The sequence below is a fragment of the Talpa occidentalis genome, unplaced genomic scaffold (genome assembly GCF_014898055.3).
Source record: "Talpa occidentalis isolate TD23 unplaced genomic scaffold, MPIMG_talOcc4v2.1 talOcc4.8, whole genome shotgun sequence".
Lineage (NCBI taxonomy): Eukaryota > Metazoa > Chordata > Mammalia > Eulipotyphla > Talpidae > Talpa > Talpa occidentalis.
The window spans coordinates 80126150-80145620 of NW_023605194.1; the positions used below are offsets into that span (position 1 = coordinate 80126150).

Consider the following 19471-nt stretch of genomic DNA (forward strand, 5'->3'; position numbering starts at 1 on the left):
TTGTTGTTAATCTTGTGATAATTTGAGCATGCCTTTTTATTTGGATGGTTAGTGGGTACTTACTGTTGTTATCCTTCTACAAATTTTAGTTAACTGCCTGTCTCCATGGATCAGTTGCTCTGTTGTACCCCATGTACTGGCAACACATATATATCCCAGTGCTTCCTCCACACCTGCTGGATTACTGCTGGTAAGCTGACTTTTGCCAGAATCTTTTAAATACAGGTTTCATGATGAGAAAAAATATCTGTTTGTTTGTAGATTAGGTAAACTTTGTCTTTGTGTATGAATGAAATTTCTGAAAATTGGATTTAGAAATTACTAATAAGTATTAATAAGGTAAGAGTATTTCCAAAGTCAGAAAAATTTTGTACTTGGCAAACACAAAGTTCTTTAGGTTTTGTCAGTTTCATCTGCAATAATTTAGATAATTAAATGCATAACTACAAATACTAAGTTGTGGTTAGGAACCTTGTATGGAACTGAGCATCCCAGGTGTCAGAATTTGTCTGTACTTCTGTCAGAAACCAAATTGTCTGTCAGAGCACACTTTCCTTTACTCCTCTTCCCTCAGTCATACACTAAACAGCAAACACCAGTGAGTGTTTTCTGTAATACAGTGATTCCCTGGATGTCTGCTTTAAATCAAAGTCTTAGCATTAAGCCACTATCAAAAATGATGTTGAAAAAGTGTTGGGAGTAATTCTGAACAGCTTCCTGATATTAGAAGCAATTCTTAATAATCTCACCCAATTTGAATTCAAAACCCCATTAGAGCTTACCTGTTCTCCCCAGGAAGAATGTGTATTTTTATAGTCAGCCTAAACAATGATTAGATTACCAAACATTAGCTTAAGGATTTTTTGTGGACTCTAAGGTAAATGTTATTTTCACTACATAATCATTTTCTAAGTAGTTCTGTGCTAAATTTATGTAATTGTCTGTCTGCAGGGTTACCTTAATTTTTAATAAATTTGATGAGTTTTCTTCTCTATAAGCCATGTATATGTACATGCACATTGAAGAAATTAATGTTTATGTCACAACTACTATTATTTTTAAAAAGGCTTTTAGAAGAAAAGTATTTATTTGACTTTTTTATTTCATGAAAAGCAGATTATAATGTATTTAAGGATTAAAATGACTTAAGTGCATACACAGATTTCTTCTATTAAGTTTTATGATTTGTCTTCTTCAGAATAGAAGTGATTGATTATAATGACAGCACATTTGTTTGGCTATGTGTTCATTAAACCAATATATTGTTTTCACAGCATGGTAATATAATTAGTATTGATAACTCTGAGAAGTAGTTTCCCAGTGCTCCACCATGACTCATTTGCCTTTTGTGTGCTAGAAAGGAGAAACAGTTTGGTAGGAGACCACAGGTATACAGTTCAGTTTTATTGTGAAGTGTCATACCAGAAGTATAACAGGAAAGCTAAATATACAAATAAGCTCACTTCTTATTTTTTAGAGTTTTTTTTCTCTGATGAAAAAACTCATTAGAGTTTTTTTCTCTGCCTTCAAGGCAGAGAACTGCTATGTATTCACAGTGACACATGTAATGTTTGTATATAGTGTTCAGTAATTAAAATTATTTTAAAATATCTTTAACAAAAGTATTTGAAGATATATTAATATAGTTTAAAATATATGTTGTTAGTGATTCAGACTAACATTTCTAATTATGAAGTTTATAACTAGTTTTATCATTTACAATGTCAGTATCATTTTAATTTTTATATTAAAATATTCTGACTTCTTAGATTACATTCCTTTAAGTTCAGTTCTCTATAATGATTACACATTTAAGACTTTCTACAATATGAAATTAGATAGTATTCTGTGATATAGGTAGTTCTGTGCTAATTCTTTTCAGAGATGTCTTCCTGATACCTTCTGATCCTGCCAGCAAGTCCTTCCATTTCTTGCTTCCACTATAATGAAGAAAGCTAATGTCATATTTCAGTCTCTGGGATTTTCTTAACTTGTCTCTAAGACTCTGAAGTAGTCTTTAGGACAAGTTCTAATAGCTTTTATGACAGACACTTCCCTGGTCCAGAGAGTTCAGCAGCGATCAAACAAGAGGTTATCTGAAACTTCCTGAATCTTAAGGTCTCAATAATAGACTCAGCTTTTATCACAGGAACTTCTATCATAGTATAATGTTTATTTATCTATCTATCATGTTTACTTAAGACATCATACAAGACAGCTCTCTTCCATTGTTAGAAAAGTCTACAAATTAAAACACTTCCTAGAGAAAATGTTTGGCTTTTTTTTTTTTGGCCCCTTTGCATCTTGCAAATGATCCCATATGCATACTGATTTGATTGCAAAAGGAAGAAAAATAATAGCATTTCTCTATAATATCATTGCTTTTCATTAGAATGATTTTTATATTCCACTTCAAAAATAACACCATGAAAATTTGAATAGGGAAAAATGTATATTTACCAAATCCTGAGATAATCCTAGCTCCTTGAAGTATTTTTGCTTTCATACCTGGTATCTCTGGTGTGGTGTAGACTGTGGAGAGCCATGATGCCATCTTGTGACCATAGAAGAATATCACATCTGGGTCTACTGATAAAAACTTTGCTAATTTCTTGGCTCATTCATCCATCCAGCCATTTGTATTCAAGCATTTATTGAACACCTATTTTCCAACCCATGAATATGTAATATAATGAGTAAGATTTAGTTTGTGTCCTCCCAGGAGTCACAGATGAGAAGAAATTCACATGTACGTACACATGGGCATGCATAGAATGCACACACTTAAGCACATGCACACACAAAGGGTACAAGTAATCCTGAAATACTGTAAGGTCTATACTTGAGGCATATAAAAATAAGCATGGGTAGTGACATTGCGGAAGTTAAATGGTTGCCACTCCCTGGTAGGCAAGAGAAGGGAAGGCTATCACCATTGGATGGAAGCCATACCATCTACATTTCCTTCTTCATCTATAGCATACAGGGAAAATAGAGAATTTAAAAAAAAAATTATTTTTGAAACAAAAACATGTATCTACACAAAAACTTGTACGTGAAGGTTTATCATGGCAATGTCCATTAGCCAGAAAGTAGAAGAACTTCAGTGTCCATCACTGATGAATGGATAAACAAAATGTGGTAATGACATATACAGAATATATTACCAAAAAATAAATAAATAAATGTTTTTTTTTGAATGATTTTTTTTTTAAAGATTTATTTATTTATACAAGCACTGGGTACAGTCAGAAGCGCGGAGGGTGAGAGGATTCACCAGGGCCAGAGCAGGGAACAGAACAGGCAGACTGACAAAATACACTGCTGAGGGGAGCAGCAGGTATCAGGAGAGGTCTGTGCGCCATGTGGGACCCTCTCTGGGGGCTGGGGATCAAACCGGTGCTGCAGAGGCTGCGGGCAGCTTCTCAGCCCAGCGCTCAACCGCTGTGCCACCAGGGGAGGCCCGAAAATAGAGAATTTCTATTTGACAAGTATAAAGTCTAGCTATATGAGATAATTCAGTTTCAGTGATTTGTTTTTTGTACATTTGTGCCTAAAGTTAGCACTACTGTGTTTTAGACTTACCAGTTTGTTAAGAGGGAAGATTTCATGTTAGCTATTCATACAAGAAAGAGAGAGAGAGAGGGGAGAGAGGGAGAAAGAGAGAGAGAACTTTAATGTGGCAAATCTATGATGTTTCCAGAAACTCTTAACCTTTCTGGTTCCTTAAACACTTGGGAGATAGTATGACTCTAGTACCAGTAAAATCATAGTTCATTATTTGTTCATGAATGGTGAGTCACTTTTTAATTAAGACTGTCTATCTGACTCTACTTTTATTTTTAGGAGCAGATTTATCTTCTAAAAGAATAGTTTTTTAAAACTAAATGGAATATTAGTTGTTTATTGGATGGTTTCACTTATAGCAGGAATATAGGGGAACCAAATGAGACATCAGTGTAAAAAATAATAACAGTACAAAACACAACAAAGCAAAAACAGACAATTATAAATCAGAGACATACTGCAGGGGAGGAGGAGGGAGAGGGATCAGAGGGAGGGAGGGAGAAGCATGGGACTGAGGTGATGGTGCACAGGTGCATTGGTGAAGGAAACTCTATGGGGACTACACCTGAGGGGGTGGGGGAAGAAAATATTGTTTAAAAATGAACAATGATGTAAAACAATAAAAATAATAATAATAAAAAACAAGATGACCAATTTAAAAAAAATAGTTGTTTAGATTTCCTTAACTTAATAGCTTAATAGAGTGCTTTACAGCCTGCTCACTCCATGGGTGGTCTCTGTAAGAAAACCTAAAAAGAAATAAAAAAGGCCATGACATAGTAATTATATAGGAGTAAAGATTAATTGCTGCCAAAAAGAAGAAGCAGTCATAATAGAGCCTTCTGTACCCTATCTTTGTAAAATAACTTCATTGACAGAAAGATGTAGGACAGTTTTGCTCATGGATGATAAAACATCTGTGTTGCCAAGGATTTCTTCCTGACTTGGTAATGCCCTAATTTAATTAGGAGATTTCAGCTAGGGTTGCAAAATTACTTTTCATGAGATTTGGCTGATTTAATGTTAGGATGTGCACAATCCAGTTTTCATGAGAAAAAAATCTCAAATCTATATTCTGCAAAACAATTATTTTAGGAAATTATGCTTTAATAATGTTTGTAGTTCTAATATCTGTATGTATCAGATTTTGTTAGAAAATAGTAGGTTAAAACTCATAAAGGTACTCAGTAATCCCATAGAAAAAGTTTCAAGTTACTTTGTTATTATAAGTTCTGCTCAGGAATTCTATTGATTTTTTTTTCTAGTTTACCACTTTCTCTAAATTTATTGTTTATATCTCAAGAGATAACTAGCTTTTAGGAAGTTTTAAAAGTGTTATCTTAGATGTATTTTGTAGGACTTCAATGGGTTAGTTAATACTTTTGGCTGTTTTTTTTTTTTGAAATCAGATTTACCAAGTGTTCCCCCAACATCTGTAAAATGGACATAATTGTATTTTGAGGTCTTAAATGTTTTGACTAATACTTATTTTATTAATGTGCTTTAAACGTTGTGATTACAAGACTTTATATATAACAACTCATGCGTGTGAAATAATGTATCAATGTTGAACTGAAAGTTTGCACAATGAATTTAATAACTTTAATCTATTTTGGATATAGGGAAAACCTGACACTTTAGGAGTTGTCTTCCCTATTTTGTGAAGGATACCTAAAACTGGTTGTGGGAGCCCAGAAGAATTAGTGATTTTGTGTTTTCTCTGGCGTTCAGAAGCATTCTAGGGATGAGAACTTAACCAAGGAAGTAACCACCCTTCCCTCATTTAAGCAGGAGTGGAACAGTCTACATTTATTCCTACTGTTTGCTTCTGTATACAGAAAATCTGTTAGGTCTGAAGGCTAATAAGACCTATAAATAGATGCCAACTTTCAGCCAAATAAAGGATCCATAATATCAATTCATGTGATCTGTTGCATAAAAATTAAAAAATAAATAGGGAGGGACAAAGGTAGAGTAGATAAAGACAACTGAGAATTGGAATTTAGTACAATAAGAAGTAACAATCTAATGAGGAGTAAAATAAGAACTTTAACAGGTCTTAATTTTTATGAAGTTAGTTAGCTAACCTTAAGTAAATTTGGAAGTGTTTGAGGTTACTTTTTTTTAAAAATTTATTACTGGTTCTAAGTAGCAAAGTGGACACACAGGAGTTTGGATAGCTCCCTCCTAATAGTGGCAGTTACGTATGAAAAATTATGCAAATCCTTTGAGAAAGAAGATTATCTGTTTTCATTAACAGAAAAGGTTAGCATTAAACATAGCACAAATATGTTTTTGAAAGAATTGTAAAAACTGTTTTTTAAAATAGCTATTTATTTGCATACCTTATATTACTTTGCAGACATCTGTCCATTCTCATTCTTTTTAAATAGTATGTAATTTTGTGCAAGTTGAAAAATTTCCTTCTTGTATTTAATGAGAAATATTTTTGAAGTTACTAGTAAGTCTGTATTTATATATCACAAAAATCATTTAATATATGTATTCTTTGCTAGAGATTAAGATCTACAAGGGAATATATACTGTCTGTATAGTTTATTAATATTAATAACCCTGTACCCACATCTTGGCACCTGGCGTTCTCCAGGTATTATGCTTAAATAAATTAATCCAAGTATCACTCATAAATTTACTTAATATTTTAAATCTATTAAAATTAATAAAAATGAATGTGGGATAAATATGAATGTATAAAATTTAAATATAAGTTGGAAATGTAGCATAGAAATTGAACAATAACAGTAGATAAGGAACTTGTTTATCTCTGGACCTCTACTTCCCAAATAATGCCTGGCACACCAGTAGGCTTCCATAAATATTTGGTGACTGACTGAATCAAAAAATTTTGGCATCATAGTAGGTATAAAACAATGACTATAAGTTCAGAAAATCATGGAAATAAGAATCTAATTGAATAAAAATGTGTAAATGTGGATAAATTTGATAATTAGGATATCTTTTATCTGAAGTATATGGAAAATATTCAACTCGGACTATGGCCTGGACCCTAATATTTATCCTAAATTAAAGACAGTTTTTTAGGCATTATAATTCTGAATTACTATAATGATTTTTTGACTTATTTATAAATTGACATTAATATGAATATATTAATAATTTCTAAGTTTGAGACTGTATATTGAGTAATGTAAAATATAAAGTATATTTAGAACTATGCATTTAAGTAAAATTTTTAAGTTATTTTGAATTGTCTATGTTTTAGTTTTAATAAATTATATGAATATATACATATATATTTTTAATTTAGTGCCCCAATGCCATACCTGATTGGAATACACTCCAGCCTAATAGAGGTGAGTACTTTCAAACCTGAGATAGTGATAAATTAATTCATAATAGCAATAGTTAAAACAGTTGTGTTTTGAGAGAATATTAATAGAATAATATAAAGGAGTCATTAGGTTATATTTGGAGTATACTTACATTACTATTGTTTAAAAAGGTAATGTTAAATAACTTTATTTTAGCATGCTAAATAACTTTCTTCAATGGCACAAAATCCATGAAAATCAGTTATATTTGGTAGAAATCAAAATGGTAAGTTTTAAATACTTAAAAAGTTTAGACTTTAAAGAACTACTTTCTTCCATATAATATTTGGGATATTTTACATGTATTCAATTACAAATCTATATTTTGAAAATTAGAATTTATGTTGTTAAGAGTCATAAAGGGAAAATGTTTTGCAAACTTCACTATGATCCACTTTATCATGGTGCTTTTTCAAAATGTGATTTCAATACACTAATCATGAACTTTTAATTAGACTATACCTTTAAAAACTTTAAAAATGGTCAGTCCTGATGGGATTTTAACATGTATTATTTAAAAAAAATAAAATATGTTAGGTTTTTTACACTATTATCTCATGTCAAATTGACATTTGTCACTTGAGTCTTCACTATAGCAAGAAGCCTTGAAATTTTAACACTTTCAGCTTGAAATCAGTGAGATTTCCAGAGCAGACTTCATATGAGGTTAACATCTAAAACAATAAGTAAAAGACTTAGATCATTTGCATAGAAATTAGACTGATTTCAGTTGTATTCAAATACATTTCTTTCTTTCTTTTTTTTTTTTTTTGCTTGTTGTACATACTGTACTTTAATCCACTTTCTGATGTTCAGTCTACATGAGTTAGATTTGGTTTTCTTATCATTTGTTGTCACTGTATCCAACATCAGTCTTCACTTTGCTGATCAGGGAAATGCTGTTTTTTATTTTAAAACTCCTGAGAATCTTGTGAGAGAATCATATCCCTATAGGAGTCCTGAATTACATAAACATGTGTTCTCAGTTTGGTCATTTTTTCCTTTTTGCAGAATCCTTGTTTATTTGTTTAGCCATTAATTAGAAATACATTTTAATGAATTTCTTTAATGTTTATTTTGTTTTTATTAATGTTAAAATCTGGTTTGGACAATATTTTGAATTTATATTTTGTTAATTTTTTAGAAAATTTATTCTTACATGTCATGGTTCCTGTAGTGAAAGGACAAATTGTATAAAATAAAATGTGAATGAATAGGTAATTGATCGGTTGTTAGAGATAGAATATATGACTGGCATTTATTCATCAGCAGGTTAACTTTTAAATAAAATCTAACCATAGTTGGTTGTTACAGTATCCAAAAAGCCATCAAGTTGGATGTTGATATTAGTGTACATGTTTCTTCTTATTTAGGGTATCTGATAGAATATGTAATTTTTCCAATGCATTCATTTATACAGATGAAAAATATTTAAAGTTGATAATTATACCAATTGATGCTACTTTTTAACATAATATTCTACATCAGCTTTTAAAAGAAAACACTCAGCTTTTCCAAGATACTATTGACACAGGGTTAATTTTTAAATATTCAGTTAAGTTTATCAAATGTGTATTGGATACCTCTGGTGAAAATCAGTACGTCTTTAAGGGCCAAATTTAATACTTGCTCCTTAAGTATTGTCTCAGAGAAACAGTACCTTCTAACTTTAAATTGGCTCCTATCCATTAAATGATAGTGATCAAAATTATGGTTAGTTTCACTAAAATCTCTGTACCTTTTATACTCTGGGCTATTCAAACTGAATTAATAGTCAACTTTATTTATTTGGCCTGGTAGAGAATGAGAAAGTATTATAGAAACCTTAGGCATGTCTTTAAACCAGTTGAGTATCATTTAGTAACTTCCTCCTTAATATATTTCAAGATGCCATACATCCTGTAATTCTGTTCTTATTATGTCATTATTAGATTTTTTTCACTAAAATTTCAATCTTTTGTGCTTTCATATTTTATATTAATATGTAATAAGTAAAATACATATCTATTTACATATTTTATATGTGAGACTGATCTAACTAACTTTGTACATTTTATTTGACTGCCGTTACCACTAACTTTTTTTTCTGGAAAGTACCAAAATACTCTCTTACTTTACTTTCTTGGTCAAGACAGTTTCAGCACATTTTATGAGTTTTACTAAGACTTCTAAATATAATTGTTCAAAGATATGCAATTAATGTCCTTTTTAATCTTTTAAAAATTGCTTGAGTAAAAGATGGCTAGAAATCTCTTCTGGTATATAGGATAAGGACATTTTGTTCTTTTTGAAAACTGGACCTTAGTTAGGGTCTAGGTCTTACGGATGAACTCAAAAGACGAAGGTTTATAAGTGATTAGGCAGAGGCTATAAATGTGAGGGTTATATTTGTTTCAATATACAAAGGTCTCTGGATTATCTGACAAAGTTTCACAAGATCATGTGATTGTTGCCACTGTTGTTTCCTTGTGTTAATGTGTATGCTGTACATTCTATTTTTGATTGTTTTAGCATTTTTTAAAATTATTTTATTTTATATAATTCTTACATCATTTTTCATTTTTGCACAATGTATGTGTTTTCATTTTGGTTATATTCCCCATACAATTCCCACCCCCTCATCCTGACCTAATCCCTCCTCTCTTCCCTCCCCCGCCCCCAGTGTGTCTCTGGTTACAGTTGCTTGTTGATTTTGATTTTTTCTTTATTATAATTAGTTTTTTTCGTGGTCCCTTATTTAGGTTTTATAGCCATCCTGCATGCAAGGGTTATGTATAGAGTGGATGTGAAAAATTTACCAATACCATACTGTCTTTCTTTTTTTTTTTTCATGCTGTCTTTCTTAATGACTTCCGGCTAATACACTAGTATTATTTTCTTAACTTTGAAGAAAATGTCAGGTTCTCTTTTCACATTTTGTTACTCTTTCCCTATCCAAGCAAATTTATGAATTTATGGGATACAAAAATATGAGATACAGAAAGTGATACTATTTTATGCTATATAACTTTTTATTCCTGTTTGGGGGAAAAAATCTGAAACATGATTTGGAAGGAAAAGTGGGTAAAATTTACATTGATCAAAAAAAAATTTTAAAGAAATTTAAATGACATACTTTTTTTCCTTATGTAACATCATCATTCTCATTTTAGGAGGTCTCAAGTTTATTGATTTATTGAAATGAATACATTGTTTAGTGGCCCCTTGAACAAAATTTAATATTTAGTTATTAGACTTTTTAAAAATAAGGGCTACTTTAAAAAAAAAACATACATTTCATATTCTGATTTCCCTTTTTTCTAAGTTTACATTCATTTCATCTTTGACATTTATGATAAATCACATTTATGGATTATCTTTGCAGTTTCTATTAAAAAGACAACTAAAATTTAACATGGAAATAAAAATTATAGCAAACTTTTTCCACACAAATGCCATTAATACAAATATATTTTTGCTTTATCAAATAGGTTATTCTTATAGTTATGCTTTTTCCCATTTTGTTACTGTCGTTGCTTACAGATAACCAATTATTTGTGTTTATAAACCATTTCTTACAAAAATGTATGCACATGTAAAGAAAAAGGAAATGGGTTTATTTATAAATGTTTTTGCAATGTCACTATTTTAAGTGGATTTTGGTAATTTCTTAGAAATGACCATCTTCTGAGTGATACTTCAGACTATTTATAATATCTTTTACAAGGTAGATTTCTAGAATCATGTGTCCCACTAGAATCCATATTCTACATATAGACTACAGTTTTTTTAACATAAAAATTAACTAATCTGGACTACCATTTCCCTAACAAATTGAACATTCTGTCTTACATAAAGAGATTTGAAATGCTAAATGGATCAGAGAAATTTCAATCTTGACCAACTTAAGACAAACTTATAGACCAACTTTGACTAATTTAAAATGTCAGATTTAATATTTAATAATTCTCAAAATGGTTGTCTAGAATGTAACTTTTAAAAATACTGTACTGTAATTGACCTATTGCTTTTTAACCTATGTATTTATGAAATTCTGAGTTGATGGATAGATTTCATTAATAAGTTCTTTATTTTCATGAAGTAATAATGCTATATGTTTCACTTAAATAAGAATACTAGAATTATGAAGTTTATTTATACACTATATACTCTAGTTTAAATAGTAAAAGAACAAACTAAATATTTCTTTTAGGAAGAAAATGTGATGAAATTCTTACTTACTGTCATTTTTTTCTACGTAGTGAGAAAACTTTGACTAAGCTGTCAAATAAGTCAGATAATCTGACAGACAAGTTCTATATTTTATATTATAGTTCATATCATAAATATTACCAAAAATGAACTACATATTACTGTCTTGTCATCTTCTTCAATGTTCCTCATCATCGACTTAAATTGAATTGATAAGGAAATATAGTCATCTATGTCATTATTTCTTAGCTTCAGTGTTAACTTACTACCCTACTATTAACTGCTTTATAGTAATCCTGCAATATGCTTCAAATAGTACAAAACTAGCTGCAAGTTCCTGTATCATAGGATTGAAATTAATTTGATAAAATTTAAAAGATAAAATTTTTACAGTTTAATCTTAGCTGTGTCTATTTTTTAAACTGTTGTTGCAATAGCTATTTGGTAGTTAAATTATATTCAATCTCCAAACTATTTAAGTATGTTTAGATGAGCAAACATTCTATTTTAAATATTTTTACCAAATAAATCGAATGGCTGCAGATAAACTTTCTCAAAAAACAAAGTTGTTTATATTCTTTATATAGTCTAGGATTTTTTCTTTCCCTGAGGCCAATGCATTAAGATAATTTTCTCTGTGTCCTTCAGATCGTTATAGTTTTGTAGGAAAATGTGCAAAGCTGTTTATTTATAATTTCTTTTTTAAACAGAGAGTGAAAAATAAATCTTTGGATGATGTGGTCATGTTAAATGTTGACACAAACACTTTAGAGTCACCATTTAATGACTTGAACAACGTGCCGAGTGATGTGGTAAGTCTAAAGGATATTTTGTGATATAAATATGTTTTCTCTCGAACCCTTGAATTAACAGGAGTAATTTTCCCCTCCATTTTTATTTTATCTGAAATGAAAGTGTATGGGGTGTGAGAGGAATTGATGTAAATTCTATATTTAATGTTTTCACCTTTTGGCAGTTGAGGAGATGTTGAATGGAACATTATATCCTTATTGTAAAAGTAGGATCATAATTAAAAAGCTAGATGCATTCATTAGGCAGAGTTTCTTTAAACGTAAGTCTCTTCATCTTATCTTAATCATTATATTACAAAGTACGCATTTCTGTCTGCCTAGTGGCATGTCTTGCAAAAGAATGAGAGAGTTTTTGAAGGCAAGAAGAAGAAGGGGGCCAATTATCGGCTTTTGCTTCCCTGCCACCTGCCAGCGCTTTTCCTTTTAATTAATGATCTGATGGCACTGGTCAATATAATAAGAAATGCTTGTACAGTTGGGGTCAGAAAATTTTAGCTTTGATCTCCCTCAACTTTCTGAAACATTTATTTGTTTTCTCTAAATTATTTCAGTTTTATTTTAATCTTTTCTATCCTGCTGAGGGCCGCAAGAATGAAAACCTACACTGTTTGTCATTTGCTTTGGCAGAGCAAAGACTGCTTACTTAGAATTCTATTTGTAAATTAAACTGCAAGCCCAGTTTGTCATAAAAGACATCTGATCCTTTTGAAATGACGAAAACTGTCTTTTGTCTGTAAAGGCTGATAAATTAAGTGCCAGTTCTCTGCTGGTCTTTGATCTTGCAGTGTGTGTGTGTGTGTGTGTGTGTGTGTGTGTGTGTGCGCGCGCGCGTGCGCGCATCTGTAACTTATAATAGAATATATTTTGTATTTCATATTAAATACTCTCCAAAAGCACCAATTTTGGTCTTCATGTTGCTCAGAACAGGACAAAAATGCAGACTAGTATTGTTTCTGTGTATATTTTAATGGTTGTTTTGAAATATTTTTATAATATAGTTCTAAGTAAACATAACTCCCTTTAAAAATCCTGTTCTTTAAGGATATTAAGATTTGGGAATAAAAAACCTCAGAATATATTTTCTGTAATATATTCTGAAATCATTATCAGGGGATTAAAAAACTTAAACTCAAAAAACATATGAGCCTTGATAATTTTTATACCTGGTGATAGAAAAATGTGATTTTAAAGTAAAAAATCAGATTATTTATGCTTATAAATAACCTAAAATATTTATGATCTTGAAGAAAATTTAATTGAACTACTTTATCTTACTGTGATAAAATTTATGCTATGTATGGACAAATCCAAATCCAGGCCAGTGAAGAATTATATTATCTTTTTAGCTTATTATAAGTAGATTGCCTCATTATAAAATTTTTTCAGAAGCTGCTAGAAGTGATTAGATTTATTCATTTAGAAGTCATCAAAGTATTCTTCATCGGATAGAGAATTATAAAGATAAAATTCCCCTTTTTTGGAATGTTTTCCTTACATGTATGTATTTCCTACTGTTGATGTGTTAAGAGGAACAGATTGTTTGTTTAAAAAAGAAAAGAAAAATTAGAAGAGGAAGAAAAAAGGGGGGAAAGGCCACTTTCCTGTGTCATATTGAAATTTTTACAGTCAGCTTCAATGATTGTTGATCTTTTCTTTGAGGAAAACAGTCTCTATTATTAGTAATCTTTTTGGATGGGTGATTCTTTTTTAATTTGGAATTACTATCTTCCTGTTAGAATTATTTCAATATTAAAACGCATATTTTTATATGTGAAGAAGTTAAGCCACATCTTAAAATATAAGAACCTAGAAATATATAAAAATATAGGAGGGACCAATTTATAGTTTACCTATAAGGGTCAATTAACGAAACCTAACTGGAATATTGAAAAATACAGATATAAAGGAACACTGCAAGGTGGTATACATATAAATCTATGTATACCAGAAAATTAAGGGTCACAGATTAACAGACAAATATGAAGAATGAATAAGTTGATAGAGCTTTGAGGTGGAGCTAGAACTATTTCTAAAGGTATGAAATGTTTTAGTTATAGTCATTTTCTAAAAATATTTTAGGTGATTGTTACCTGATATCTTATAAATTTATTCATCAGTCATTTCATAAACACTTTCTCATCATTTTTCTGAAAACTATCTCATATAATTCTGTAGTAAATACAATAAATTATCCCACCATATTTTCTATGATTATAAATGTTTTAAATGAGAAATGTTAAAATCATAAATGGCTTTACTGATTTGTTTGGGTGTGGTTTTAATGAATAAAATATACTTTAAACCTGAAAAATATTACTGTTGGTATTGTTTGATTATTTGATGAATATACTGATTTTTAAATGGGGGCCTTTTAAAATCATTCACCAAAGCATCTAAATTATACTCACAGGTTAGATGACTTTCTATGCATGTGCACTCTATTATTGTGTCGGCTTGACCAGTGGTCTTGGCTATTCAAAGGTCAGTGGTCACAGTTGTCCTGAATTACTAGTTCTTTTTTCCTGTGGACCCTCTGCTGTGTTGCATGCTGTAATCTTCTTAATGGCTTCATTCCAATATTCACACTTAATATTTTAGATTTATTGACTGTTAGAAATACTACCATGCCAGTAGCAGTTCCGCTACTCTTAAGGTATTTGAAATTGGAAAAATAAATCAGGGCAAGGCTTTCAGGAATCCTTTGTTTTCCTTAAGGGAAGGGAAAAAACTCTCTTCCTGTCTTCTGACAAGAACACTTGTTTTTCAATTTCATCATTTCACTATAGATTTGGATCATTAAAAGAAAAAAACCCAAATGTTACTAGGAGTGATTTTAATGATATTGATTATTACATAGAATAACTTTTAAAAGCATTAATAGATCTGTTAAAATATACTTTTGTAGTTTTTGTCTGTGAATATATTGTGGTTTTATTTTTTAGTGTCTGTGCCAAATAGATACTCTTAAACTTAAAGTGTTTGAAATAAAAAAGTAAATTTTAGAGCGATATAACAATGTCAGTCGAAGTTAGTATTATTGTGTGTTTTTATGGGGTAAAGCCACTTGGACTATATATAACATTTGAAATAGCAAAACATTTAAGAAAATAAACTTTAAATCCCCCTCATTTCAAATGTATACATAAATAAAGTTTTAATATATCATCATTTAATATGTTGTATTTCTGAGATATTACTGCTCATGTTTAGTTTTATTATCATGAACATTTTCAAAAGTAATTTGGAGAATTGCTACTCTTTCAAAAATAATGAATAAGGCAATCTACTTGTTGGAGAATTAATTAAATTTATAATGAAATTTAGGAAATTATCTTCATATAAATATTAAGATGAAACGATTTCAAACTCTTACAGATGAAAGGTTAGAATTGACATCTGAAAAAGTTACATCTAGGAGAATGTTCATTTCTAAAAAAAATCAATTTTGACCTGTATTCCTATATTATCTTTAAATAATTTTAACAGACTGTAAAAAAAAATTATATACTCTGAGATAGGTTAATATCCTTATCCCCAGTTTAGATAAGAAGATGAAGACACAAAAAGTATATTGTTAATGGTGTTTCTAGAGCTTTAGTTCATCTAGTGTGATATCAGACTTACGCTGCAAATACTAGATCATGGTCCCCCTCATATAAATGTGACATACAATGTAAGGAGTATATATTTTTTAATTCATATAGATGTTTTTCAAACTCGTTTCTAATCCAGTTTTAAAAATGTCAGTATGACCTATATGATTTAAATTAGGTTCACCAGCTCTGTTTTAAAAACTCATTTTCTTCTTACGTACAATATTATTGGAAAATGGATTTTCTCTTTTCTGCTATGAAGGTGTGTAGCAAATATAGTACAGTTGAGAGTTAATGCACAATTTACTTTAGCTACCTTGGTATGTATAGGATAGCTTCATTTGGTATAAAACATACTTAATTACTAAACATTGAAACGACCTTCTTGTGAAATGTCATCTAAAATATCGTATATCTTATTGTGAGGCTTTCAAGTGTCACATGAAGGAATAGTTTGTTAGTTTCATTGTGATAAGAAAAGGAAAGACAAATTGCTTCTGATGACCCAAAAAAAAAAAAAATCATTAAAAGTCTAAAGAACTAGGAAAAGGCCCCAAAACTGTGACTTCTTTTTTTTAAATTGAGGTAACAGTTTACAATACTGTATATGTTCCAAAATTTCATTTTCTTACTATGTCCACAACCAAACTCTAAACTCTTGACTTTAAGTAAAATTTTACATCTCTGCATTCAAGTGATTTAACTGATTTGGGAATAAGTTGGAAAAGAATTGGCCTTTTCAGAGAATTTATAAAATTAGCTTTGAAATAAACATTAAAGTATATGAACAAATGTAATTCTTACAATCACACAAATGGTCAATAGGCACATTTAATTCATTGAATATTTTCTCTAATCTAACATGAAGGGTTAATATGTTAAATTGTCATAATATATGGTTTAAAGAGAGGAAAAAGGCCCTAGAGAATATTATATTAGTTCCAGATTTGCCACAGTTTTGCTATAGTCCTTATCATGTTAACAATAGAAGAATTCCATGTCAAATTTATAGATGTGAAGGTTAGAAAGATAACACAATTTCATTTAGATTTTGGAGCAAATTAGAGAAAATATTTTTTAGTTGATAGGAAACAAAAACTGCTTTCATTTTGCTCCTGTAGAAATGTGGTTATGCTCTCAACCTTCAGCTGTTAAAATGTAGGCAACTACATGTGCATTGCTCCTGCCACACTGCCTTGTTGCAGTGCTTTGTAAATAGTAGGTATTAAGTAAATATTGTAGGCAAGAAAATAATTGATTGCATTTCTTTTATTTTTTGTAATAGAAGTTGCTTTTAATGTCCCTGTTTTAGTTAATGCCTAGAACATTTTTATAAGGACACTGTCATCTGACTTTCATAAAATGAAAGGAAGGACCATGGAAGCATGATTAGTATATACTATTGAGGCTATTAATGCAACATTTTATTTCTTCTCTCAGGGAGGGAAATCACGTTATGAGTAATCATCATGCTTCTGAATAGTTACCTTCAGAGATATGATTGTTTAGAAATTGTTTGGAAGTAAAATATTATAGCTTTGCTGTTTTTTTTCTATTTTTCTTGGTGTATATTCTAAATATAAACTTTAAATATAAAATAAAATAAAACCCAAAACTTTATTACAATCATGCAAATATTTAAGTGATCTTTGTGATTTTCTCTCCAGTGAGTAAGAGACTATCCCTCTGACGCAATGATCCAGGCTTTAGCGATTCTTCTCTTTATGTCTCTGCACTTGTATCATTTTATTTTATTTTTTAAATTTTTTTATTTTTTTAAGATTTATTTATTTATATAAGAACTGGGGTACAGGCCAGATGTGTGGGAGGGTGAGAGGATTCATCAGAGACAGAGCAGGGAACACACCAGGCAGACTGACAAATACACTGAGGGGAGCAGCGGGCGAGACAGGAGAGGTCTGCTGCATCGTGTGGTTTTCTCCCCTGCCGGCTGAGATCTAACCCACACTGAAGAAGCTGCAGACAGCTTCACATTGTGGCGCTCAACCACCTGCACCAACAGGGATGCCCACTTGTACCATTTTAAAGGGGATTTATTTTTGTTACTTTTAGTGATTGTGTTTGTGAAGTCCCTGGCTTTCTTACGACTTTTTATTTCCAACTAAATTACCTAGTCTTTCTCTTAACGCCTTTCCCCCCTCTATCATCTTAATAGCTTGCTTCTCTTTTTCTTTTGCTAATATGTAGGGGTGTTTGTGTGTGTAGAGCTACGTATGTATGCATTTAAAATTATTTAGGGGTCTTTCTGGTGGCACAAGGGGTTAAGTCTCAGCACTATTAAGCTATCAGCAGCTACTGCAGCATGAGTTCCATGCTAATTCACATTGCACAGCAGACCTCTCCTGTATGGCCTGCTGTTCCCCTAAGCAGTATATTTCAATAGATCTACCTGCTCTGCTCCCCACTCTGTCTCATGTGAATCTTCTCACCACCTGCACCTCTGGCCTATGCCCCAGTTCTTATAAGCATAAATAAATAAAAATAAATCTTAAAAAAATTTACAGTTCCTAATCTTTTAAGTTCATGACTTTTCCATATTCAAGTGTTTTTGTGTGTGTGTGTGAATTGTGAACAATCACAACAGTTGTTCCAAAATCTTGCTTGATGTCGTAATGACATGGTGAACTTTTATTTTTTTATTTTATTATTTTTTAAAGATTTATTTATTTATACAAACACTGGGTACAGTTAGAAGCGTGGGAGGGTGAGAGAATTCACCAGAGCCAGAACAGGGAGCAGAACAGGCAGGAGGACCGAAGTACACTGCAGAGGGGAGCAGCAGGCTGTAGGAGAGGTCTGCACGCCATGTCGGACCCTTGCCCTGCAGCCTGTGATCGAACCGGCGCTGCAGAGGCTGCAGGCAGCTTCGCAACCCAGCGCTCAACCGCTGCGTCACCAGGGAGGCCCGACATGGTGAACTTTTAAATGAATTTTGTTCCTAGACCCCATCACAAATATTCTGATGCAATTAACTGGAGAAATTACTGTAGATGTGTGCCAGGGGTAGGTTGCTACTTTGCTCATTCATTCATTTAACAAATATTTATTGAGCACTTGCTATGTGACTATATTATGCCAGGAGTTGGGTATAGAGTGATGAACAGAAAGATATATGTTACTCTCCTGGAATTTATAATGTGTTAACACCTTATGTCACAAGTTTGAGAGGAAAAGAACCAAGTTCAGTGGAAGGAATAATAGAGGGGTCCTAAAATACATTAAGGATAAGATCAATAGGCTGGACCTGTTCAAGGCTCAGTGATACAGGAAGAAAAATATGGGGAGCAGCAAGGAATTGCTTTTCATGGTAATACAGAAAATCTTGAGAGCTCAAGTAGTTCTGCTTCCCAGCGTAATAGTAAAGGTAGCAAGCCTGAGGTTATAATTTTCTTATGGTCTGGGAGGAAATGAATGCTGTTCCAGTTCCATTAAGGATTATATTTTAAGTGCCCCAATAGGAGAGACTATGCAGGCAGTCAGGAACTCTTCTTATTTCATGCATCTCAAATATCTTTTGTACTGATTGTTTCCCCTGTATGTGGTATATTAACTAGGATACATACTAAACTGTTATAACATATTATAGGCCTAAAAACTCAATTTATAAAATCAAGAATAGAAATTTGTTTCTCTCCTATATAACAATTAAGAGGTAAGTTGTCTGGACCTGTTGGGGCATTTCTGCCATTTTCAGCATACAGCATCTATCTCCAGTTTTAAGTTACCTGCCTTTGTGCTATTCTTTATCTGCCTTGCCCAGAAGAAGGGATCCAGGTAAGGCCAGTCATATTTTTAGGGACATCATCTTAGTTTGTCACATCTCCCCTAAGCTCACCTTCCATTCTTACGAACCTAGTAGCATGGCTGTACCAAGTCATAAGGATTGTTGAGAGATAGGTAGTTTAACCCAGCTAGGGTTTAGCCCAGTTTAACC

The 19471-nt window shown here is 31.4% G+C and overlaps 1 protein-coding gene across 6 annotated transcripts in view; it reads left to right on the plus strand.

The window, feature by feature from the left end:
- The window catches only part of DENND1B (DENN domain containing 1B), a 220084-nt gene that overhangs the window by 123444 nt on the left and 77169 nt on the right, over nucleotides 1-19471 (plus strand). For 5 of the 6 annotated variants that reach the window (XM_037496569.2, XM_037496570.2, XM_037496572.2 and 2 more), the window contains 3 exons: nucleotides 90-190; nucleotides 6857-6902; nucleotides 11822-11923. In XM_037496569.2, coding sequence (XP_037352466.1) covers nucleotides 90-190; nucleotides 6857-6902; nucleotides 11822-11923 — 249 coding nt within the window. The remainder of the gene's footprint in view (nucleotides 1-89; nucleotides 191-6856; nucleotides 6903-11821; nucleotides 11924-19471) is intronic. The other variant, XM_054690298.1, reaches the window with a different exon arrangement.